Raw genomic sequence first — 26,126 nt, 5'->3', positions numbered from 1 at the left:
GAGTGAAATTAACTCCTGAAATAAATTTATCTTTAATTCATGGCTTGAGGAAGTTATAAGGTTTTCTCTCTTAGTGAGGAATTCCTTTGAGCATAGCCTACTTGAAATTTCCTTATGCAGTTCATCTGTCCATCTGATACGAGAATATCTGAGCTCCAAAGCTGTAGGGCTCGAATGTTCGATTTTCTCAGCGCAGGATAAATCCTTTCCCGCAGCTACGAGTGCACTTAATGGCAGATGGTCACTGTCTAAGCGCTCCTCCACTTTGCATTCCAGAACTTTGTTTTGAAGATCATACGACACGATTATATAATCAATTGTGGAGGCACCATTGTTAGATATAAATGTGAATTCTCCGACCTTCTCCCCCTCTGTACGGCCATTTAGTATAACCAAGTCCAACTTGTTGACCAAGTGTAATAGGCATAAGCCGGCATAATTGCAGCCTTTATCCTTTGAGATTCTAGCTGGTATTGAGTGGGCTTCCTCTATAATGGGGGCTGTTTCATGGAAATGGGCATACAAAGCCTCATCAGATTGTCCAGTTCTGGCATTTAGGTCGCCTGCCACCACTACAGAGGCATCAGGAAATTGATTTGATAGTTTGTCAAGATACTGTTCTAACTGAGCCCAAGTATTTCTTATCAGTCTTTTCTCTCTTTGTGGGGGTAGGTATACGTTAATCAGCAGCAAGCTGTGGGTTCTCCACTGTACTTGCACAGCTGTGGCCAGATGGTCTAGTGGGTCTAGTTTTTTAAATATGGCCCTTAGCCTTGTTGAGATTAAAGTAACTAACCCACCTTTAACTCGCCCCCCTCTAGTACTTAAAAGACCTGGGAGGGAGAACGCAGAAAAGCCATTTAACTCCACTTCACTTGTGCTCCAGGTCTCCTGGAGAAACACAATGTCATGTCTCTGGATATATTTAGCAAAGGATTGGTCAGAAACCCTCTTTTGCCAACCTGCAATATTCCAAGTTAGCAAGGCAAGGTTGCACGTTGTCTTGCCAAAGGTTGATCTTAGTCAATTTGCCTTTGAAAGATTTTTAGGGCCTATCTTTTTATCTATTGGTTGAATTTCGTTCATTTTGGCAATGTCCATAGATGTATTATCGCCCAGGTACTCAATGGAATCAATTGAAGGGTGCAGCGTGCTAACATTAGTGATCAGTACTCCTTTTTTTGGCGAATCTACCTTGAGGTGTTCTATTTGACTGATACCAAGTTCATCCTCATCCAGGTATCTCATGCTGGTCCAAGAGCGCGTTGTGGTTGTCATAGGGATGGTTTCCTTCTTAGATGGTAGATTGTTGCTGTCCCTTACGCACTGTGTTAGATCTGTTGCTGTCAGGTTTATCTCTGCAGCTGCAGAGGTATTATAAAGGTAGTCTTTCATGGTTGCCATAGGGATGGTTTCCTTCTTAGATGGTAGTTTATCCCTTGCGCACTGTGTTAGATCTGTTGTTAACAGGTTTATCTCTGCAGTTGCAGAGGTATTATAAGAGTAATCTTTCATGGGGTCTGTCTTGGCTTTTTCAGAGAGGTTCTCTTTCTTTAATTGGTCCGTTGCCGGTTCTTTCTCTCTTACTTTTTCCTGAGCATTCATCTCTGTTAGCTTATTTCTAAGGGTCTCCAATCTTCTCAAGATCTCAGATTGGGCAAGGAAAGGCAACAATCCAAACTGATTTATTAATGCCTTTTCTTCTGGATAGAAGTTATCCGTCCCCTCATTAGGCAGTCTCATCTCCTGTCTTAGTTTCAAGGACCCTTGCTCAGTATGTTCCAGTTTGTCTTTGCGAGTTCCTAAGAGGGATGGTGGAACGCCAGACTCTTCGAATAGGCGGGTCACCAACAGGCCAGCCCTCTGAAGCCTGTCCCTCTTGTCCAAGATTTGTTTAGTTACCGACCAGTCCTTAAAGGTCACCACGACTCTGTTTTGGGCCTTATCAAAAGGAAGAAATTTCACGCTAACAATATTTTCTGCTGGAATAAGGCCTCTGATGACTAAGTCAATTTTCTTAAGTATATAAATTCTCTGTTGTGCAGGTGTGGAAAGGCCTCCATGCTTGAAGAGAGGGAGGAGGACTAGTTTATGTTTAATTAAAATTAAGTTCTGGCTCTTTTGTGCTCCCTTCTGGGGAGTTTCTTGCTTTGGGTCTGGAGTTTTCTTTAGTTTGCCACTGGGGGGCAGCGATTGTTTTACTTGCCTTGGAGGGCTAGCCACCTGACGTTTATTTAAAATGTTTGGGCTTTGACTCTTATTTGGCGTTGTTATGCTGGGGTTCTTTGTGCTTGAGTTCTCCAAAATCTTGAATAACTTTGAGAAGTTCATTTTCCCCGTCCAGGAGGGCAGCTTAGCCTTTCGGCCTATCTTCACATTCTTCGGCTTCTTCTTATGCATTGGTCTCTTTCCCTTTAAGGAAGGTTTCCTAGTGGCCAGTACTTTCCCTTGGACTAGTTTGGCTCTGCTTGTTTTCCTTTCTTTGATGTTGGGCTGGATTTTATTTCCATTTGGCTTATTGCTGGCTTCTTTGTGAAAGTGGCAGTCCTCTTTCCTCCTGATTAGTTCAATCAGGGAGGTGAGCAAACCCAAACATTCTGAAAGAAAGTTTTTAATTGGCCCCAGTTCTTTAATTAGCTGAGTTTGATGTTCTTCCAACAGATCTTTGTACAACCCTGTCATTATGTAATTAAAACTGCCCAGATCTGGATGTCGAGCTCTTGTGTCGTTTAGCCACTCCTCCACCTCGATCAGGGCAGGAGACCCCCCCTTTCCTCCAAGCATAGATTGATGAGTGGGTTCCCTTGACCTAGCTTCTGGGTTTCCCAGTTGAGGCTCCTGTTCCGGTCGGGCCTCAAGGGCTGTATTTTCTGTAGTAGCCTGCTTTAACTCGGTTGCCAGGTCGACTCCTTTTCCTCCACCACCCTCTGCTTCCATGCCCCTTCCGAACGAGGTACGGTCGACAGACCATTCGTGCAAATGCAGGGTCTCTGTGTTTTTATTTCCTTTTATTTCTTCTTCTTTTGGTTTAAAATAATATGGAATTTTTGCCTGCTTTTTCTTTGGGGCAGGGGGTTCAACAGCTTGTACTTGAGCTAAAGGAATCCCCAGTTCTTTGTAATTCTGTCTTGTAAGTACCATTTGAGTTATCTTCTCTAGCCGTGTGCTAGGACCTTATTCAAAAGGAGCTCAGAGGTTGGAATTTGCCTCAGATAGCCTCAAAATAGCACTCAAATAGCCTCAAAATAGCACTGGATGGCCTTGGAAGATTTGAATAGCTTCCGCGGGATACAAAGGGCAGATAGAAAAAGGAAAAAAGAAGCTCCGGAGGGGAGAGGAGAAAGGGGAGGTTTAAAATACCTCCTGGTAGCTCCCGGATTCTTTATCAGGCTAAACTTTGATTTTTCCGAGTGTCTTTCTGTATTGTTGTTATTATTCTATAAAAAGCTCCTACTCACTCTGTTGAGGCTCACAGAAGACTTACTGCCGGCGCCATCTTATCTCCAGCAGCCAATTAAAAGCCGCAAATGCCTCTGGATGGGCAGCGACATTGGCATGGCTTTTGATTGGCTTCCTTCCTGCTGAGGCGGCCGAGCGGGGGGAAGCGGCCGAGCAGGAAGGAAGCAGCAGCAGCGTGGAGGCCAGCAGCATGGGCTCTGTGCCCCGCCAAGACAGAGAACGCAGACGCTCCCAAAGACAAGGCAGCGTCAGCAGCTGCGGCATGAGTGGCATAGGCAGGGAGGTGCTTTCAGGAGGCGGTGGGTCCGGCCCCCCACAAGGTCTGAGGGACAGTGGACCAGCGCCCTCCTGAAAAGGTTTGCTGACCCCTGTCCTAGATCTCCCTAATGTGCTTTTAGGCATCATAAATATGTGCTGTTCAGCAACATACTAGGTTTCTAGATTGTAAGGCATAGGCATGGGCTTGCCATATGTGTGTGTGTGTACATTATTAATAATTTTCGAGTTAACAATTTGGTGAGTTGGCATTTTTCAATTTATCATTTCATGGTAAAGTAGAACTTGGCCTAGTTGACCATCACCCAAATTGATAATAAATCTAAGGCCCTTGGACTATACCATAGTGGACTTTCCTGCCATGTGCCTCTCTTAAAATAAACAGAACAGAACTAGCCTTTCTACAGCTTCATTGAAGATGGTTATCTCTTATGCCACCTAGGAGCAAAGGAAGGTGTTGGCGTGATAGCAAGAAAAGAAATGGGCATGTGCACTCCAGGATTCTTGCAGAAGGAAGGAAAAAAAGTCCTTTCTTTGAAAGAAAGATATAGCATTTTCCCATTGACCTGTGCAGTCAGTCAGCTCAAAATGTATGTGCCGTGCTCAGAGATGCTCGCTTGCCATTGCCTTGAGATAGTGTTGTTGGGGAATCTTCTCCTTGCTCATTTGATTACATCAGTAAGAACTAGCTAGAACAGGGGGCAGCAAACTTTTTCAGCAGGGGGCCAGTCCACTGTCCCTCAGTCATGGGGGGGGGCGGACTATATTTTGTGGGGGGAAATGAATGAATTCCTATACCCCACAAATAACCCAGAGATGCATTTTAAATAAAAGCATGCATTCTACTCATGCAAAAACATGCTGCTTTTCTCATCTCTCCATGGTCACAAAAGCCTCCTTCCTGGTGTGGACAGGAAGAAAACTATAGTGTGAGCTGAAAATGTGGTGCTTTTGTTGGACTGTATCAGTCCTTGTGTGCATCTGACTCTAACACCTATGATCTGAATATGCATCAGATTCTAATGAAGATATGGGAACATTAGACTTAAAAGTCACCAGCATTATGTAATGATGGGTAGGAGGAGGAAAGGGCCGTGGGCTGGGTCTGGTCAAGTATACTGTTGTGATTGTGGGAAGAGCAAGGAGAAAGGTCTTCCATTGCCTCTTGCAGTGCCTTTCCTTGCCACCCACAACTTTGCCATCCGCAGGCAGGTGAGGTGAGGCTTCTCTCCCATATCTCAGGCAGCATCAGTAAACTCAGATCAGTGTTTACAGAGCTAAAGTGTGTAATGGGTGATTCTGCATGCAGCTTGCAGGTGCAGTTGTTCCTTACATGGTATGCAGTTTCAAGCAATGGCTCACATTTGTTAAAGAGCTGTTACAGGTTAAACACTGGCAATCAAGCTTTCATATTGCCTGATGTCACCTAACTTTACAACAGAGTCTGTTCTAAAGTTCAGTTGTGAGTCAAATAATATGTCCCAGCCCCTTGGTTTCTCTTAGATCCAGGAAGACACAGGTTACCTTCAATGCCAAACCATTGCATTTAGGTGTGTGACTGTTTGAACTGCCATATAAGTGAATGATAACAATTTGCTAGGTAAGGACAACATACAGTTGAAAAAGCATGGAGCTAAACTACATGGCTTGTATGTGATTAGCAAAAAAATCTGAAATTCATTACATATGTAGCCTTTCTATATTGTAAATATATTCCTTTCGGAGAAAGTCATAGCTCATTCCACTTCTGTAATGTACCACTAGGGATATGTTGCTAATTCTAAAAATATGTCAGTTCCTCAGTTTCCCACCATCTGCTGCAAACTTTGCTCCACCCTCTTTTTTGGCTGTTGTGTACATGCAGGTTTTCCTCTGCAGAATGAGAAAAAAAACAAATGTAGTTAGTAGTTAAGAGTTTCCGTGGTTACTTGTTTGATTCCAGGAAATAAAAGGAAATGGCTTGAAGCTTGTCTAGTAAACTTGGGGAACAAGCATAAAATTAGGCATCTTATGTGTGCTGTTGACTTTTATTTATTTAGTTTTCGTGCAGTCTAAACCTTTGCATTTTATTTTCCTATTATGTTAAAGTGAAAATAGCATTTGTCCATAGGTTTGTGACTTCTTCATAGACCAGATCCCCTTGAATCTGTATAGGGAGAAATAAATGCATTCTTTTGCTAGCGTATCAGATTGACTAACCAAAGGCAAACTGCACTGTACCTGTATATCAGAAATTAAGATTGTAGCTACTTTATAAGGTGGCAGCATGGTTTGGTCATGTGCATTACAATGTTCACAAGGTGCTGTGTATAAACAAATGTAGATCACGAGAAGCATGTAAATAATAATTCATTCAATTATGAGTCAGATTGATGAGTTGTTCTTATTAAATCATTTAAAATCTTTTGGCTCTTGCGGTGTTTCAGCTCACTGATCTCTGTAGCACAGTTCATGTGGCAGCTGCCTGAGTAAGCCAGCTGAATGGCGTTCTATATTGTTTCTATGAGGCAACTTACATGATGGGGCTTAGCAGCTTTTCATAACCTGTGCTACTATTTGAAATGGCAGATATTGGTCCTCTGCCAGGCCATGTGCAGCATTTAGTCGTGCTTTGCCAGTTAACTCTAATATTTCCTTCAGAGATCACCTTGATGGGTATTTTAAAAGGGCGGTGTGTGGGCGGGGGGGGGGGGGCTTCAAGTGGAAATGATTAGCAAGTTCTGCTTTTGTTCTTCAAAGCCCAAACTGCTATATTCCTGGCTCTTGGCAGACTTTGCCTGCAAGTACTTCGTGTTCTGCAGGACTTGTGCCTGATTTAGAGTATTGCATGTACTGAAAGCTCCCAAACCAGATTTTGTTCAGTTTTGTACTCTGCATCTAGTTTTATTAAATTCCCTTTGAGTCTTGCTTTTCATGGCGGATTTTAGGCTTCACCAGTCAATACTGGGTGCATGGAAATAATAATAATAAATAGCCCTCTTCATTCAAAGGAGTGTCTTTGGATTGAGCTGCTTTATGGTGTAAATCACAATTAAGAGGCTCTGATTAAACTTGTCAGGTTTGTTTGTTATTAATATCTTAACATCATGATGCAATTATTCCCCAGGCGGTCTAAAAAGCTGAGACAATTAGTTCTGTGAAACTTTTGGCTAGCCTATAGTTTTATTTGTTTCAGGTCGCCAGTAAGACTACGTTTCCATGTAATGCTAAACTTCGGTTTAGTAAGCTCTGTGGTGCACACAGCTCAAACGCTTCTGCTCTGCTCCTGCCTTCACACAAATGGGTAAACTGGGAAGGGAATAACTTAATATGTCTAGGGCTGTGCTATAAATCGATATACTGTATCGTCTGATAGCAAATTTTAAATCAAATCATAACTTTTTATAAAAAATGACCCTGCAATATATTGCAAATTGTGTGTGAGGTATTCAAAAAGCACAGTATTGGAATAACTGGGAAGCCGATGCTTCTTCCTGTGTGTTCAGCCCTTGCTAACTCCGCCTCAGTCAGGTCTTCCCTGCCATTGCTACACAAAGAACTGCTGCCTCTTTCAGTTATCACAACCTCTTTTGGTTATGCTGCTGCAAAAATCGCCTTTGAGAACTAGTTAAAAGCTGAGCAAAAATTGTGCCTTCTGTGGGATTGTGCTGCTGCACTCTCACTCTGTGTGTGTGTGTGTGTGTGTGTGTGTGTGTGTGTGTGTGTTAACTGTTTCCCTTCTGAGCTTCCAAGGAACTTCTGAGGGATTCTGCTGCGCTCTTGCTCTCTTGCCAGGTTGCTTCAGGATAGAAAAAGGGGGACTCCCTGTGTTTGTTGTCTGCGCCTTTCTTGGGGGGCAGAAGCAGGCCACAGGTGTCTTAATTACCCTAGCATATGAAGCTCCTGAATCCAAGCAGGAGGTAAATACTCTTGAGATGCTTGTTGGCTTGCAAGTTGCATCAGAGTAAAAGAAGAAAAGCACCCTGCTCTGTTGTTTGAACCTCTTCTATCCCCCCATCGGCATCTGTGTCTCTCCCCATTTTCTCCTCCAGTCCCACTCCCTACCCAAGAACTCTTCTCAGTTCTCCTCTTGCCCCTTTGATATCTCATATTTGTAGCCTCTGTGTGACCCAACGTTCTGAACGCCTGGATTTCCTGGAGGCTCCTGAGGCTGTCGGACAGGATGCCATAAAGATGATGACAGGCTGCATGGAAGTCTGTGTGCTGCTTCAGCAGAGCCAAATACTCACCAAGCTCCACCACAAAAAAAGTGGAGGGCCTGGCACTGGCAGATGATGGATTAAAAGCAGAAAAAAAGCTAAAAGATATGTCTGTTTGCCAACAGTGAACACTGAAGAATGCCCTTTGATATGGTGGAAGAGACATGAGGCATCCTTGCCAATGTTGAAGGTGCTTGCAACTAGGTTTTGGGCTATTTGAGGAACATGTGTGCCATCTGAAAGTGTGTTCAGAAAGGCTGGCAATGTTTTCCAAAGACAAATGGCATCTGTATTGCCAGAGAATGCTGAAACGCAAATTTTCCTTGCAAAACATATAAATTTCATTTAATATTTTTTTGTTCTGTAAAATTTTATCCATTCCTTCTGGTTTGGCCCGGATTATAAAAGAAATGAATTTTTTTCTGGCAAGAAGAATATATTGTATAACAATCTTTTGTTCTGTTCAAATTTATTCATTCCATTCTTTCTATTTTGGTCTGGTTCAGAAAAGAAAATTAAGTCAATCAGGTAACTGAGGTTGTAGGATGTATAAGACTCAGTAGTGAATTACGTTTGAATATCTAAAATTGTGACACTGAATTGACTTTTTTCTTACTTAGTAATGTAATTAAATTTTTAGGGAACATTCTCTCACCTTACTTTTGATATCTATTCTACTGATTACATCTACTTCTATTATGGTAGTACTATATAACTTAGCAGTTGTAACAATATGTTAAAGTAAAAATTTATCCATTTTATAATATGACCCATAAGTAGTAGCTCTCCAGAGCATTACCACTTTCATTTCTACATAGATCCAGCACTCTACTCCTATTGTTAAACTCCTTAACATATTGTCTCTCCTTAACATATACTTTGAGGCTTCAAAGCACACACACTTCAGTAATCCTTGTGGTCACCCTGTAAGGCAGACCAGTATCACACTGATTGTTAATACCAATGTTACTGTTTTTGTATTGTGTTTTCCTGCTGTGTAATTAACCATGAACAAGCTATGCCTCAAAAGGTGACCTATGCAATTTTTTCTTGATAACTGTATACCCAAGGCCATATTTATATTTCTATGGCATAGTGATCCATGCTCTTTGCCAAGAAAAACTGAATTTGAAACTGCTTTGGTAGTCACAGGCAGGAGCAAGGAGTTACAGACAATATAACCCTGGCTCACTACAATTCCTACTAAGCGCCCTCCCGCTTTCTTAGGGGTTTCACAATCCATTACCAATATATATTCACAATCCATTTTTTAAAAACACACACACAAAGACATAAAAGATGAGAAACTAGATTAGAAGCTTGACTTTAAAAGCTACGTACATTATTTGCTATGCACTGAAATATATATATATATATATATATATATATATATATATATATATATATGCAGGTTTTGGTGTCCTCGGGTGTCTTCCCGTGTAAAAGTTGGGGTGTCTAGGCGACGTTTCGACGAGGTCTCACTCGTCATCTTCAGGCTGGTGCTTTCGGCTTCTTGTTACTGGAACAGAGCAGGATCTCAGTGTTTGAGTTCCTATAAATACTGTTGAGGGGGTGTGGTGTATAGCCTCCAATGTTCTGGGCAGAGAGGAAGTTCCCAGGCTAGTGTGCCTTTTCTTCTTTTGTTCCTTAATTACTTGAGGGATATCTTGAGTGATTTCTTGAGTGATATCCTGAGTACCACTTAGGTGGGTCATTAGGTGTGGATTAGTTGCTAAAGTCTTTGTGTCTTGACCTCTTGAACTTTGTGAAGAGTTTTTCTGAGAAGATGGCTGTACTGCACTTAGTTGTGCTCTGGCTTGGCTTCGTGTATAGGGGCGAGCTGTGGTTTTGTGGCCTGTGTCAGCCAGATCTGTGTAGGGATTGCAGGGGGGTGCAGCATCCGGAGGTGCCACCATGGTTTGGCTACTGGATGGTGTCTGTAATTTATCTGTGGAGAGGGTCTGGGTTTGGGTCTGGTGTGGTTGATTGGTGATGGCGTTCTGTGTGCCTCTGGATCTGGTGTCAGTTTTTGTGGGGAGGGCTAATTTCCAGATGTCTGGCAAGCGGGATGTGTCGTCACGCTTGTTCATGTTGTGAGGGTGTTTCTCTATCTCGATGGCTTCCATGATTATTCTCTTGTGGTGATGTTCCATGTTAAAGAGCAATTTGGAATCTGCAAAATTAATTTCGTGTCCTGTTTCTTTCATGTGTTGGAAAAGAGAGGAAGATTTTTCTTCTTTTTTGACGGCATTCTTGTGTTCTGCGATACGTGCATTTATTCGTCTGTTTGTTTGTCCAATGTACGTGGCTGGGCAGACTTTGCAGGGTATTTCATAGACCCCTTGGTTTTCCAACTGGATTTTATCCTTGGGGTTTCTGAGGATATTGGCTATTTTTTGGTTGGTGCAAAAGGCTGTTTTGATATTGTGTTTATGGAGGATTTTGCTAATTTTATCTGTAGTGCCCTTGATATAAGGAAGGAGGGCCATGCCATTGTTTTCTTCTGTGTCTTGGTTTTTGGGGGGTGTTTCTTTTTGGATTAGCTTCGTAATCCAAAAAGAAACACCCCCCAAAAACCAAGACACAGAAGAAAACAATGGCATGGCCCTCCTTCCTTATATCAAGGGCACTACAGATAAAATTAGCAAAATCCTCCATAAACACAATATCAAAACAGCCTTTTGCACCAACCAAAAAATAGCCAATATCCTCAGAAACCCCAAGGATAAAATCCAGTTGGAAAACCAAGGGGTCTATGAAATACCCTGCAAAGTCTGCCCAGCCACGTACATTGGACAAACAAACAGACGAATAAATGCACGTATCGCAGAACACAAGAATGCCGTCAAAAAAGAAGAAAAATCTTCCTCTCTTTTCCAACACATGAAAGAAACAGGACACGAAATTAATTTTGCAGATTCCAAATTGCTCTTTAACATGGAACATCACCACAAGAGAATAATCATGGAAGCCATCGAGATAGAGAAACACCCTCACAACATGAACAAGCGTGACGACACATCCCGCTTGCCAGACATCTGGAAATTAGCCCTCCCCACAAAAACTGACACCAGATCCAGAGGCACACAGAACGCCATCACCAATCAACCACACCAGACCCAAACCCAGACCCTCTCCACAGATAAATTACAGACACCATCCAGTAGCCAAACCATGGTGGCACCTCCGGATGCTGCACCCCCCTGCAATCCCTACACAGATCTGGCTGACACAGGCCACAAAACCACAGCTCGCCCCTATACACGAAGCCAAGCCAGAGCACAACTAAGTGCAGTACAGCCATCTTCTCAGAAAAACTCTTCACAAAGTTCAAGAGGTCAAGACACAAAGACTTTAGCAACTAATCCACACCTAATGACCCACCTAAGTGGTACTCAGGATATCACTCAAGAAATCACTCAAGATATCCCTCAAGTAATTAAGGAACAAAAGAAGAAAAGGCACACTAGCCTGGGAACTTCCTCTCTGCCCAGAACATTGGAGGCTATACACCACACCCCCTCAACAGTATTTATAGGAACTCAAACACTGAGATCCTGCTCTGTTCCAGTAACAAGAAGCCGAAAGCACCAGCCTGAAGATGACGAGTGAGACCTCGTCGAAACGTCGCCTAGACACCCCAACTTTTACACGGGAAGACACCCGAGGACACCAAAACCTGCATTCCTGTACCCGTGAAAATCTACGAAAGCATATATATATATTTCTATACTTGTGCAGTGTACACAGTGCTGGCAAAAAATAGCATATAGATAACTAATTACATGTTTTAACTGTGAAATTAACAGTAGCTGCATTATTTCTAATTATGGTTATTCAACATTCTCCATTCAGTTCTGCAGAATGAAATAATTTCTATGCTGGATGGCATTGAGAATGGACCAATATGACCAAATCAAATTTTCTACAAGAGTCATCAGAAATAAAACTTGCCAAGAGGTGCCAAGACTTAGACCAGGCGTGCAGGGTTAACTTGGTGCAGGCTTAACTAGCTGGTGGGACCTGTCACTTCCCCTTTTGTCTGTTTGAGAGGATGCAGCAGCAGCAGCAGCAGCAGCAGCAATGGCTTAACCTCCTCCAGAAACGTCCCAGGCTTTGCAGCGGTAGCAGCACTTCCTGCAGGATCCGTTAGCTGCCCCACCAGTGTGTCAGACTGGCATGGTGCCCGCTTCTTGGTTCCTGGGCTGGGCTGCAGCTGGCTGCTTCCTCGAAGGTGGTGCTCGTGCTTCCACCGGGACAGAGCACGTGCAAAGTGCGCAGCTGGCCTTGCCAAGGCATGGGAGCAGAGGGGTTGTGCTTGCTTTCCATGCAAGGCTTTCTCTGACTCGTGTCGCAGCTGGAGAAACAGCGCTTCACGGGGCCAGCAGCTGCTTACTCAGGGTTCGGCTTCCGTCCCCCAGCATTTTAAAAGCCCCCAGGACAGCGGAGGACTTCTCCGCTGTCCCGGGGCGATTTAAAAGCCCCCGGGAAGGCAGGCAGGGGGGACAAAGACTTTTGCCCCCCGCCCGCCTTCAGAAGAGGTCCTGGACCTCTTCTGAAGGCTGGCGGGGGGCAAAAGTCTTTGCTCCCCCCCCCCGCCTGCCTTCAAAAGCCGTCCGGGATAGCGGGAAGCGCTTCCCTGCTATCCCGGACCGCTTTTAAAATGCTGGCGGTGGGGAGCAAAGCCTTTCGCCCCCGCCGGCCTTCCTGGACCTCTTCTGAAGTCCGGAGGGGGGGGGGAAAGGCTTTGCTCCCCACCGCCAGCATTTAAAAGAGGTCCCCGGAGATTTCCCTACGGGCTTTCGTCTTGCGAAGCAAGCCCATAGGGAAAATCGTCTAGCGAAGCGTTGCAAAAACCGAAAAACCCTTTCGTCTTGCGGGTTTTTCGTCTTGCGAGGCATTCGTCTTGCGGGGCACCACTGTATAAAACTACTAATACACGTTTTTAAATGCATCTGAAGCAGGAACCTAGCCATATTACTAGATTGTAAAGAGGTGGAGGAGATAAGTGACTGGAAAATATGTATTGTTGAACTTGGATGTGGGTGGACTTCAGGCTTCCGTGATCTCTCATGCTCCATAGTCTAGCTGCCCAAGCCGGTCACCAACTGACATCTTCAAGTGATGATGGCAGAGCCAGCCTGTACCCTATAAGCCACTGGGATGTCCTATGAGGAACAAATCCTCATTTCAGTACCTGCAAGTTAGGGATTCTGACTTCAAACCCTAAACTTGCATCTGGGAGCTGGGCAAAGACCTTGTCACAGAGAATAGTACCATTTTGTAGATGAGCTCTGAAGCTGAAAGAGGAGTAGTTAGCCATTAAATCTGTGGTACGCCCCTACCCACCACATTTTATGGCTGGGAAGCATTGAGGCACAATCTTTGTTTTGGAGGTCTATAAGGTAGTTGCAAAGAATTACCTCATGTCACATTTTATTCTTCAGAATAATTGCAGGTTGTCTGAAATACCATTTTGAGATGGAGAGCTTGGAGGCAAGTTTCACAGCAAGGCTCAAAGGCAGTGTTTGAAAGTAGCCAGGCGCATGTTGCACCTCGCTATTGGGCGCCAGGATGGCACCTGAGCAGGAGCAGTGAACAATGTTATAGTTCATTATTGTAGCTCGTCTTCACTTACCCAGCCCCAGTGCCCTGCTCACAGTTGTGAAGAACATTGTATGAATGATCCATGTCACCATTAAGAAAAAGAGGAATAGGCCAATATATATATGGACTGTCGCTGGATCAAGTGACTTTTTTTCTTTCAGTTCTCTAAAGTTCTTAATGTAGCTCAAGGTTGTCAAATGCCAGATGATTAACTGATAATCAGTTACAGTCAGTCCATCATTTGAAAAATAAGCTTTTAGAGCCGTCTATTCCAAATATGGCTACTAGACATTCTGTTTTAGCGACTGTAACATTGGCTTAAGGAGCCATTTGACGCCTAGCTTATATATCTGAGTTTCTAACACTGCTCAAAAGTCTGCTATTGAGTATATTCAGTAGTAACGTGCAATAAAAGCTGATTTAGTTTTCATAGGGTGGAATTGAACATTGTGCTATGATGAATGTTCCATCTGTGCAAGCACCTAACTTTGCCAGATGGAATTTCCCCCCTTCTCTTCCCTGTCCCACTGTTCTGGGATATGTTCTGACCCTCAACTAAGATCCCAAGCACTTTGGCCCCTGGACAGATATCATCTTGCTTGTTGATGCATCTGCCATACCTGCAGGCACGTATTCATTTGCCTTGGCTGCTCAGAGGCCCACATTCAGCAGCAGTTCCACCCCCGCCATTGTTGAGAGTTCCTTTAGCTCGGCGTCACCTCCACTGGCTGAAAGCAATGTTGGCCGCTGGAGTGACTGGTGTCCCATGCCTAGAAAGCAGAGGTCTGCGTGGTTTTCTACTTGCCCTGTGCTTTCTAGGCATTGGGTCCGAGTGGTCTTGCCTTTTCCCCATCCTGGTGCATTCAAGATGTTTTGGACTTTAACTCCCCTCAGCCCTGACCATTGGCTATGCTGGCTGGGAATAATGTGGATTGCAGTCCAAAATTCCTGAAGAGCACCAGGCTGTTTTAGATTTTAGCCTTAATTTTTTTTTTTATAATAATAATTTATTATTTATACCCCGCCCATCTGGCTGAGTTTCTCCAGCCACTCTGGGCTGCTCCCAATCAAGTGTTCCAGACTAATTGGTAGTATAACATTGCTGCTAAAAGCTTTCGGGACTACGGTAAGTAGGCTGAAAATGAGTAAGGCTGCACCTGCCTTGCCTTGCCTTCTCTGTGGTGAAACATCATTCAGAGTATCTAGTTGTCCTGAGTCATAGCAACATGACAAAATTAAGCAGGTAGTTTTGCTTATTGCATTGTTTTATTGGAGACTATTGAAACCTTCAAAAGTCTGGAGATCAATGACTATCCCTGCCACAACTTTGGAGGGCAGTTTTTGTTTCAAGCCTGAGTATATTTTGTGTCTGTTTCTTTCAGGTATTTATACACTGGGTTTCTTTGCCCATTAAACATCTGAGAGCTTTTTCAGCTCCTGGAGGGGTACATCTGTAAATATAGAAAAAAAATATAATGTTGGTTACAACTGTAACCTGTTTATTATATGGTTATTTGCCTCCTGGAAGCACAAGGAGTCAGTTCAGATGTAAACATTCAACATGCTTACTCTCCTGATCCATGGTTTGGAGAATCAGGAACATGCTCCTTCGGTTTGTTTGCTTTTTATTACCTTTTAGGACAAAATTTCCCCTTCAAGGTGGTGGTTAAGATGTCCAAAAAATGCAACTAAACCATGGTCTGGAAGATCTGAAATGAGTTGTGCAGCCACCTCTGTTCTCCTTGTGCACTTGGCTTAATAGAACACTTCCTGGTTTGTCCAGCCACAGTTCTCAGTGACTTCCAATCTGGCTTGCCTGCTCTCCCTCAACTGCGACTGCATGCCAATTATTTTTCTTTAGGTTTTTGTTTTATCTGCGTAAGTGATTGGGAGACATTGGCTATGCTCCTGCCTCTTCCAACAATCAGCAAAGAAATCACTTGAAACATGTTGGCTGATGGATGTAGTAGGACTAAGCTTGTTGCAGGCTGAGGTGGTAAAATGGGTTTGTGTCGCTTCAGAATGCAGGTGGAAGATTAGTCTTTTAATGCTACCATGCATTCAAATGGAAAGTGAACAAAACTGGGAACCATAGAAGATGACTCATTCTCCCAGCTGAGGGGAATGGGGTGACTAAGCTGGGTGTGCATGTCAAGGAACCACCCTGAGATCTTTTGGTGAAGGGTAGTATAGAAATTTAATAAATAAAATAAAATTTCCTTGCACATAAGCAGGGCAGGGGAAGAGCAGACTTACCTCTTGATATGCCAGTTTTCTGCCTGCGTGGTTTTTTGTGGCATTCAAAATTGGGAGGTACTGTCTATTTTGCCACATCATTCCCATCTCATTCTGTGTGAATAAAGTCAGTCTTATGCCACTGTGTTAATTACATATGTCATGTCAGGACTGCCTTGTAATATTCTAATTAATCTACTTCCAGAATCCAGAACTTTCAGGATTTTCATGGCTTTCATGGAAGTGTGAGCTCTGACTTAAAGAACGCTGGATGTGGTTTTAGAGAATAAACTGTTTTGGAAGTATTTTGTCTCTTGTTTGTTTTAAGCAAGATTTCCAATAAATGGTTCTCAGTATTTCAGCCCTTGGTAGCTAAAATGTATGGCATTCTATGACGACTTTCCCCCCTGAAATGTGTGTTTAACAAATCTTGGCATAGACAGTAGTGCTAACATGGAACACATATTGGAATAACTTTCTGTGCCCATTTCAGAACACTGTGTGTACTGTACTTTGTTCATCTTTCAGTATAATTTCAATAAAAGCTAGAAAAGGGGTTTGTATTAATGAAAGCTAATATTTTTATTTTTCAAAATCTGGGCTTGAGATGTAGAAAGCATTTGGGCAAACATGCTGCATATCCCAGCCTAATTCAATGAAATCTGCTGTGTACTGGTTATTGGCTGCTGGTTCTTTGGCTACTAGAACATGGAAATCCTTAATTGCACAATATGGTTTGCAATTAGGTATATTGGACCTATGCTTTTATTTTCATTTTATGGTGGGGTTTATGTTGTTGGTTCCCCCTAAATAGTTTTCCTCCTTATCAAAGAGGAAGGTTTTTAAAAACATTTAAAGGAGATTATCTTCTTGCTTGCCCTCCCTTTGATAAAAACAGAGAGATTGGTGGCATGGGGGGCTTTGGGGGGGGGGCCCTTCGGGGGGTGAAGGGGAGAAGATTTAGCTGGCTGCCTTATGCTGAAATGGGAGGTTGAGTACCATGTGAGAATGATGGGAAATGTGTGTTTTTTTGTAAGCAGCTCAAGCAAATGCACACCTACAGTGGTACTTCGGGTTACATACGCTTCAGGTTTATTTAATATATTTTTAAAATCTACTACTCCTTAAGGCCCTCCACCGCTACAGGGAGCCTCAAGGCCCTTGGCTGCTGTGGGGAAGCGTGGTGCACCCTCGCCTGCCACGGGGAGGTACAGAGGGACCTCTGCTGCCGCAGGAAGGCCTGGTAAGACTGTCCGCCGTCGTAGATACACATATTGTGATATTTAGCTGGTGATATATCGTGATGTTTGTGTCACTTCAGAATGCAGACTAGAAATCCATTATTATGGCTGTTGTTAGGCTACCAGTACCTGCATGCAGCAAGCTCACTCTATTTTGTAACTGTAATGAGGCATGGAAGTCATATCTTGCTCTCAATTTCGCCTCTCTTCCAGAAATAGTCTTCAGTTATACAGAGGTTCAAATACCTTAACCTTATGCCTCCAATAAGAATTACAGGCAAATGTACCTCAAAAATGTACAGACATTTTTACCCTGTTCAGACCATTTTAGTCACAGATTGTCCTAAATAGTGTGGAGAACCTCCATGGAGTAGAGGAGGATCCCTGTGTCGCATGTTAACTCATGAAGTACAAGAGATCTGTGGAAAGATGAGTGCCTGAGTGGGGAGCCTGGCTAGTACTTGCCTCTGCTCTCCCTCGTATGTTTGCATACATCTGAATACATGAACATCAGAATAGGGTATAGTATTGTAACATATTTAAGAAACCTAGAAATTTAATGATACTGGGTTTGTACCAAGGAGCTCAATATATTGCCTCTGTAGTTCAATATCAAGAGAATCTAAACTACTTCATTGAAAGTAAATTTCTAATGTTCATGGTTGCTGGGAGAACTCTCAAGAACATGCTGGTGGACCTTGTAAAATGTTGACAGTACAGTGAATTGGTATCTATGACTTCGCTACTTAGCATGCATTTCAGCATGAATGCCCTCTGCATATTCCTAGCCATTGATATATGCTGGTTGTTGTTGTTGTTGTTGTTATTATTATTATTATTATTATTATTTATTGAATTTATATACTGTCCTATACCTGCAGGTCTCAGGGTGGTTCACAGAATAACATCAGAATATAAAACCATAAAATAGTCAAAATAAAAACAGCAACCCAATAACCCCCAACACATTTTAAAAGGGCCTAGGATGTCAATCAAATCAACCAAAGGCCTGATTAAAAAGGAATGTTTTTGTCTGGCGCCTAAAGGTGAATTTCCCTGGCAGAGCATTCCTCCGATGGGGGGCCACTGCAGAAAAGGCTCGTTCTTATGTTGCCACCCTCTGGACCTCTCAAGGAGGAGGCACACAAAGAAGGGCCTCTGAAGATGATCTCAGGGTCCCGGTAGGTTTAAATGGAAAGAGGTGGTCCTTGAGGTATTGCAGTCCTGAGCGGTTTAAGGCTATATAGGTCAAAACCAACACTTTGAATGGGGCCTGGAAACTAATTGGTAGCCAGTGCAGTCAGACCAGGTTTGACATTATATGCTCAAACCATCTAGCGCCACTGTGCAACCTGGCCGCTGAATTCTGCACTAGCTGAAGTTTCTGAACCGTCTTCAGAGGCAGTAATCTAACCCTCTCTTACCACTCTGTTCCAAAGATTCTAAATTTGCAAAAGAGGAGAAAATCTCAAGTACAATTAAAACTGAGAAGCACTTAGTAAAGCTTCTGTCAGACTGAATTACTATTGTAGAAATGAGACAATATCAACTCACTTGTAACAGTTCTACTTAAATATTTAAGACTCCTCCTTGTGCCTTGGTATAATCTTGCCCAATGGCTGTGTTTGGATGTAACACTAAGCCATAGTTTAGTTGTGTGTGAACGAGCCTCTGGCTCCTACATTCCCCCCTTCCCTTTTTTCCAGTGATGTGGTCAGGTAGGAGGAGATTGGAAGAGTCTCCATTTTCAGCTTGTCATTTCTATGGCCAGTCCCTAGATTACGTGTTGGCATAAGAGTTCTAGAGAGAACGTTTAGGTTTTTTTAATATGTTGTGCAAGTAGCTAGCAGAGATGGGAAGCTGAAGCCCAGACCTTTCACCAGGCATCAGGAATGAGTGAGAGTTGGGTTCTTCTGCACAGTCTTGAAGCAGGTGGTGTGTAGGCCTTGCCTCCTGGGCAGTTGCTGAAGAAGGAGTAGGTGGTGAAAGCCTGGTGGAGTAAGAATTGGGGGGCTGATGGTCCACACACTGCATTGGATCATTTTTACTACAAGTGATTGCAGGTTGTTGGAATCTCTCATAAGGTCAAATGGTCTCTCATAAGGTCAAATGTGAAAATAGTCTAGTGCTGGCCATTGTAGGAAACTTAGACAGAACTAGGCATACTTATGATTATGATTATTTGATTGATTTTATATACCACCCTATACCTGGAGGTCTCAGGACATCTTTAGCATCCTTATTCTCTTTGCTTTTAGTCCCAACTCAAGTGCTCTTAAAAATATGAACTTGTGGTTTGGTCACTTGGAGGTGCAAAATTAGTGTACTGTCATTTAAGAATAAATTTGCTGCTTTTGTACTGACCCTTTTACAGCCAAATAGTGTTAACATCTTATATTTGTTTGGTTACAACTATAAAAGAAACAAGTAGATTTGCCCTGTCTTTGCATATAAACCATGAGATCACTAGCTTAGAGTGTTTTTAACCGTTTCTAGAGTACTTTCTAGAAAATTATATTGATACATTTGTAGCCCTGGAATCCTTTAGCAGAAAGGGTGGGATATACAGTGGTACCTTGGTTTAAGAACAGCTTAGTTTATGAACAACTTGGGTTAAGAATGCTGCAAACCCGGAAGTAGGTGTTTTGGTTTGTGAACTTTGCCTTGGAATAAGAACATGTTTCGCTTCTTGTTGAGTGTGTTCCATTTGCAAATTGAGTCCCCCGCTGCTATGGGAAAGCATGCCTTTGGTTTAAGAACTGACTTCCGGAATGGGTTAAGTTCGTAAACCAAGGTACCACTGTAAACAGAATTATTAGTAATGAAATGAAATTGTTAATTAATTTACATTCATAACCTGGAGTACATGCTTAGTTCAACCCTGATGTTTTAAAATGGTGGTCCTACTGGATCAAATTCCCAGCAGGTAAAATCCTAGGGAGCCAAACTAGTGCCATATCAGGGACTAATAGGAGCTCAAGAGGCAGAATAGCACTACATTTTATTGCACAGTGAAGCTTGCGGAACTGGTACCTGACTATGTATTGCAAATCATATAATTTGTTTTCAAGTAATGCTGGTTAGGCTTGTTGAGCAGTGGGTCAGCATTGCAGAGAATGTTAGCAGAGAAGGCAACATAGCAGCCTGTTTTTGTAGTTAGCTAGGTCATAGATTATAGGTTTAAGGAGGTTTTTAAGCTGCTGTGCTGAGAAGGTGAATGCTGCTGGACACCCTGTAACATACCTTCCTACCAAATGAAACAGATTTGCACTGAGGGTTTTAGAAGAGAATAAGAAAGAGGATAGCCAGTGCATGAAAGATCCTCTTGTCAGATTCCTGGATACTTTGGCATTCTTAATGGATATCTAAATTTCCACCTCTCGTTACAAAAAATGCTTGAGGAATACAGTGGTACCTTGGTTCTCAAAATTAATCCGTTCCGGAAGTCTGTTTCAAAACCAAAGCGTTCCAAAACCAAGGTGCGCTTTCCCATAGAAAGTAATGCAAAATGGGTTAATCCATTCAAGACTTTTAAAAACAACCCCTAAAACAGCAATTTAACATGAATATTACTATCTATCGAGAGCATTGATCCATAAAATGAAAGCAATAAACTGCAATCTACCCAGTATCAAAAACTGGCAATGATCTACCCATTGTCATTGGAGGGATGAGGAGTGCATGCGGGGTGCGTGTGTGGAAGGAGGTGGCTAACTGGACGTGGGAGGGGAGAGTTTAAAGTGGGGAGGAAAGGGAAGCAAAAGTTCTCTCCCCCCCCCCTCAAGCCAGCCCTTCTGGATCCCCCACCCACCCAGCACCCTTAATCACCTTCTTCAGGGCTGGCATGAGCAGCCCCTGCCACTTGGGCACGTTCTCCTCGGTGAAGAACTTGTACTGCAGCGGCGGCGCCTGCATCCTGCCTGTGCCATCCCATGCCCTGTGAGGGGAAGTCGCAGCAGTCACTGCTGAGGCCGATCCACTTGCCATTGATCCGGGACCTGGAGTGGCAGCCGCAGGTGACATCTGGAACTGGAGGGGGGCTGAGGCAGCAGGAGTTGCTGGAGTTGGTTGCTGCTACAGTGGTGGTTGTGGAGGGACGCAGCGTTGTAGGGAGACGGCGACATCCCTTGCCCGCATGCTTGCTGCCCAGCCCGGCCTTCCCTCAGTGCCGGGGCTGGCCTGGGACACAGCACCGCTGGGCAGCCTTTCCCTCGCCCTGACTGAACGTGGCAAGCAGGGCAGAGGGTGGCAGAAAGGGTGACGAGGGGAAGCTTTTAATTCTCGGTTGGCGCAAGCAGGGGGGAGGGGCTGTTCTTCCCTTGCCTGGACGTTTACAACTGCTGGCAAGAGAAGTGTGGCACTCAAACTGGAGCATGTTTAGCTTCTGAAAAAAGTTTGCAAACCAGAACACTTACTTCCGGGTTTGTGGTGTTTGGGTTCCAAAGCCATTCAAGAACCAAGGTACCACTATAGAAAAGCTTTGGAGGAGAGTTAAAATAGTATTGGTTTGTTTTGAAAGATTTGTATATTCAAATGGGTTTCATTTTTCTTTTGGAAGGCTGTCTTTCAGTTAACAATTCCAGGGTAAGGACATAATGTATTAAAGACTGCTTACCTTTCTGCTGTAAGGGACTCAGGTGGCGCTGTGGGTAAAACCTCAGTGCCTAGGACTTGCCGATCGTATGGTCGGCGGTTCGAATTCCCGCGGCGGGGTGAGCTCCTGTCTTTCGGTCCCAGCTCCTGCCCACCTAGCAGTTTGAAAGCACCCCTAAGTGCAAGTAGATAAATAGGTACCACTTTATAGCAGGAAGGTAAACAGCGTTTCTGTGCGCTGCGCTGGTGCTGGCTCGCCAGAGCAGCTTCGTCACGCTGGCCACGTGACCCGGAAGTGTCCTCAGACAGCGCTGGCCCCCGGCCTCTTAAGTGAGATGGGCGCACAACCCTAGAGTCGGACATGACTGGCCCGTACGGGCAGGGGTACCTTTACCTTTCTGCTGTAGATGATGATGATGATGAATAATTTTATTATTTGTGCATCAGGAAAAGCTTTCTGACAGTAAGGACATCCTCAGGAGGTTGTGGACTCTCCTTCCTTCCTTTTAAGAAGAGGTTGGATAGCCGTCTGTCATGAATGCTTTAGCTGAGATTCCTCCATTGCAACTCATCTAACTAGGTTGCTTCAGCCACTCTGGGCTCCTTAGTCTCAGTGTTGCTCTTCTCAGGGCTGGGCGATAACTGCTTTCCAACATTGTAATGTACCACCAACTAAACACCACAATATGGTGGTGTATCACAGTGTCGGAAAGGAGCCCAAGTCAAAGCAGCAGCAGATGAGGCAGGTATGCGAACACTCTGTTCATAAGCTTGCCTCATCTGCTGCCTTGGCACCGGCGAGGTGGGGGAGCGAGCAGGCTGCCTTTCCCTCCCCGAGATGGAAGAAGCAGCCCATTCAGCTGGGGGTAGGAGGGCTTCTTTGAGCCTTCTTGTCCCCTGGCTGAGCGAGCCCCATGTCTCACTGGTGAGCTGGAGGGACTGGGGGCAGGGAGGTCCTTGTTGAAGCAGAGAGAGGAACAAGCTGTATTGTGCCTTGCCAATCCAGCTTGTTTCTGCCTCTGCAGCAGTATGAGGGCAGACTGTGATGGCAGTTTCACTCAGCAGTATGTTGCTGGTGAAACTTCCACTGCTTCTGAGTCCCTCTGCCTCCAGGGCTGGCTGCAGCTTGTTTTTCCCTCAGCGCACTGGGCCCTGGGAGCATAGGGACTCAGGAGGCGGTGGTTTCACCAGCAATGTACCACTGATTGAAGCAGCCATCACAGTCTGCCCCTAATGCTGGTCCTGGGTGATATATGGATATGTTGCCCACCCAGGCCTACTCGCTACTGAGGAGGACCAAACCAGCAGCCACCACACTTCTTAGCATATTAGAATAGTGTTGCTGTACAAAAACATACCTACCAGATGTGCTCTTGTGGCTCCTCACTGTTTTACAAGGCAGTCATTGGTGCTGATCAAGTTGTTTTGATTTATTCCAGCCATTTTGCAGTTCTAGGACTCTAGGTGAAATGTTTGGTTCCAAACCTTCCTTTATTCATTTATTTGGCAAGCCTCAGTCACGTGTGGTGGTCTCTGGCAATTTTCTGGTGCCAGGACCAAGATTGTCCCTTTGAAAAACCTCACTGATTTAGCCTGACAAAGAACTAAATTGCTTTTGAATGCAAGTTTCAGAAGACTATCACAGAAAACACACACATTGCATAATACGCCATTCACTGCATGACATTAACCTCTGCAGTAGGATAGTGCCACATGAAACCTTCCTCTGTGGCTCTCCAGATGCTGTTGGGCTCCCAGCACCCATGGTCAGTCATGTGGGATGATGGAAGTTGTAGTCCAGAGGGCTGCAAGCTACACATCCTGGTTGGAGCAGTGTATTCATAATGCACAGGTATATTAAACATGAAAGTACAATATGGAATAGTGAGTGGCTGCAAAAACGTTTTATATACTAGTGAGCCAGAACCCAGAAACTGGAGCCAAAAGCCCAAATTTTGTCACATCAAATTGCTGTTTACAATAAACTTCATAAATCATGGAAATTTGTATTCTAATCAGACAAATTTTATTTATCAGGCACAGGTGGTAGTCGGCATCAGCAAATGAAGCAAAACTTCATTTTGGCGGCTGCTTGCTATCTTACTTGCAAATGGTGCAATATTAGAGCAAATAGAGGAATGGGACTTTATGGATTAGCAGCAAGGATATATGAAGACTAGTAAAATACGTTTTAGGCTTACCTAAAACTTGCTGCCCTCAACTTTTAAGACTTAATTCTGCAAGCTGCCCCCTCCCCCAAAAAACAAGTCTCATATGGAGACAGTCACTCACGGACACCCAAGTCTAGCACTCAGGATATAATAAATGTGGTGCTTGCAAGAGAACTAGAAACTTACTACAGTCAATGTCCGTTTCGTGCGGGGGTTCTGTTCCTGGCCCCTGCACACATCAGTGGAGCCCCACCCCAGTTAGGGCTCCCCTTTTAGTGATTCTTTCGGGTGACTTGGGTTCAGCGCTGCATGCATGTACAATCGTATGTCATTCAGATGTGCATTAATCAGTCATTGCCTGTAGTCTTTTGGAATGTATTTGATTTGGAAGTTCAAGCAAAAATAACTGGTGTGAGTGTTAGAGTAATTTTACTTACAGGAACACCTTTGAAAGTTTACTCTGCTCCAAGCATGTCTAGTGCCTTGGTGCAAGACCATTCAAGGTGGTGTCAGATTTGGCTGCATTTCTTTGTTCTATCAAACACATGAAAATTAAATGCGGATAAGATGGAACAAGCCAAGAATGATGTGGTGAGGTCCTATGGAGAGTAGGGTTGTATGCCTATTTGAAGTTGCAGGTAACTTTCCTTTTGTGAACATGGTTGTAAAATGGAATTTGTTTTATAAATATAGGGGTTTGTGGTGGTGACAGCAGTTGAGAGCAGATCTATGGAAGTTTTTATCAGGTTGTTTTTTTTTGTCTTCTTCGTACCTGGTTTTCATCAGAGTTTTCATCAGAAGTCTCTGAAAGGTTCCTGGTCAGTATTGGTTTATCATATGTTGAGATTCCTGCATTGCAAGGATTGGACTAGATGACCCTTGGGATCCCTTCCAACTCCACAATTCTGTGATTCTAGTAGCTTTTTTCTCCACTTTTTGTGGGGGGGGGGCAGACCTTGACAAATCAGATTATAGCAAGTCCACATTTTGCTGTTACCTTGGTTACAGTGTGCCTAACTCACCAGTGCTTTTTCTCTAGTGTCTTGTGAATCTTGTGTGAAACAGAAGCTGCTTAGGTCAAAATAGAGCACTTGCTTCAAGGTCAGCACTGATTCCTAACTTGTGATGATTTTGTCTTAAATTCTCAAGACTTAAAATGTAGGCCTTGCATATTTTTGAGAACTGGACATCTGGATATAGGGCAAGATGTAGCCCAAATGTCATACTACCAATCTCTGAAAGCAGTTTCAACTTCAAGTATCCTTGGAGACTGCTTCTGAAAGTGATTGGCTCAATGTGTTCCTGGTTTGATACCATGGGGCACAACTGAGAAACACAGAAGGGCCCTGGGAAAAGGCACACTTCCTCCCCCCCCCAATCTGGACTCACCTTCAGACTGGAGAGTGGTCTGTCTGCATATACAGTCCTGACCATCCCTGCCCTAAGAACATAAAGCATAAGGAGAGGCAGCTGGATCCGCCAATGGCCCATCTAGTTCAGTGTCTTCTTCTCACATTGGCCACCCAGATGCCCATGGGAAAACCTGCATAGCACTTGCAACGGGTATTCAGAAACACTACCTTTAGGGGTGGCACCCTCAAGTCAGGTGTTTCTCTCTAAAAGTGGGTGGCCACAGTGTGTGCCTGTTTGCTGGAAGTCGTGTTGTAGCTCCGTTTCAAAACTGCCTGTGCTCGAGGCGTTTCTAACTGCTGCTGTTCTAATACCGCCTGCATGAGAAAGTCACCGATGATGTGGGAGGTGAAGAAAGCTAGTTGGTCTAGTAAATTCTAATTTTAAAAAAGCCCCATAGTGTACCATATATTGGTACAGTTATGTAACACAGGCTGACAAGGAAATAGAACAGTCTCTCTGTCTCCCTCCCTCCAAACCTGACAAGCTTCTTGGGAATTCAGTATGTATTCCACACCCTCCCTCCACTTCCTTTTCTTCCTTTTGGAGTTTCTAGATTCATTTTGGGAAGGTAAGCAAGATGCTAGCTCTGACTCCAGCCAATAGGATTGGGCTTCTGCCAAGAGCTTGCCTCTTTTGCGTAGCTGGGGCCCAGCCTCCTTTGCAAGTGGCGTGTATAACTCCAGTGACCAAAGTAAAAGAACAGGGAGGCAGGCGCACTCTAGCTTGGGAGCCAGCGGCCAGGTACCTGTGGATTGTGTGGAATTCACACTTCTCTTCCTTTCCCCTTCTTAATTTGAAGAGGTTGGCTTTCTCTCTCTTGTTTCTGCTGGCATATTGTGAATGTCTCTCTGTGTGGAGGAGGCTGGGCAAACAGCACAAAGAACAGCCAGGCTCGCTGGTAAGTCTCTTGGTTGTCATATCTTGTTTCTGTC

General features: G+C 44.0%; 1 protein-coding gene across 2 annotated transcripts in view; it reads left to right on the top strand.

The window, feature by feature from the left end:
* The window catches only part of PELI1 (pellino E3 ubiquitin protein ligase 1), a 66,262-nt gene that overhangs the window by 7,979 nt on the left and 32,157 nt on the right, over positions 1 to 26,126 (top strand). The window contains exon 1 of one of the 2 annotated variants that reach the window (XM_081906389.1): positions 25,909 to 26,092. The exons of the other annotated variant lie outside the window; for it this stretch is intronic. Coding sequence (XP_081762515.1) covers positions 26,035 to 26,092 — 58 coding nt within the window. The 5' untranslated portion in view covers positions 25,909 to 26,034. Of the gene's footprint in view, positions 1 to 25,908; positions 26,093 to 26,126 lie in introns of those variants that run through there. 2 annotated transcript variants of the gene reach the window in all.

Source organism: Podarcis melisellensis (assembly GCF_964234715.1).
Source record: "Podarcis melisellensis genome assembly, chromosome: 3".
In the NCBI taxonomy this organism is placed as follows: Eukaryota; Metazoa; Chordata; class Lepidosauria; order Squamata; family Lacertidae; genus Podarcis; species Podarcis melisellensis.
This window is presented reverse-complemented; position numbering and strand designations above follow the sequence as displayed.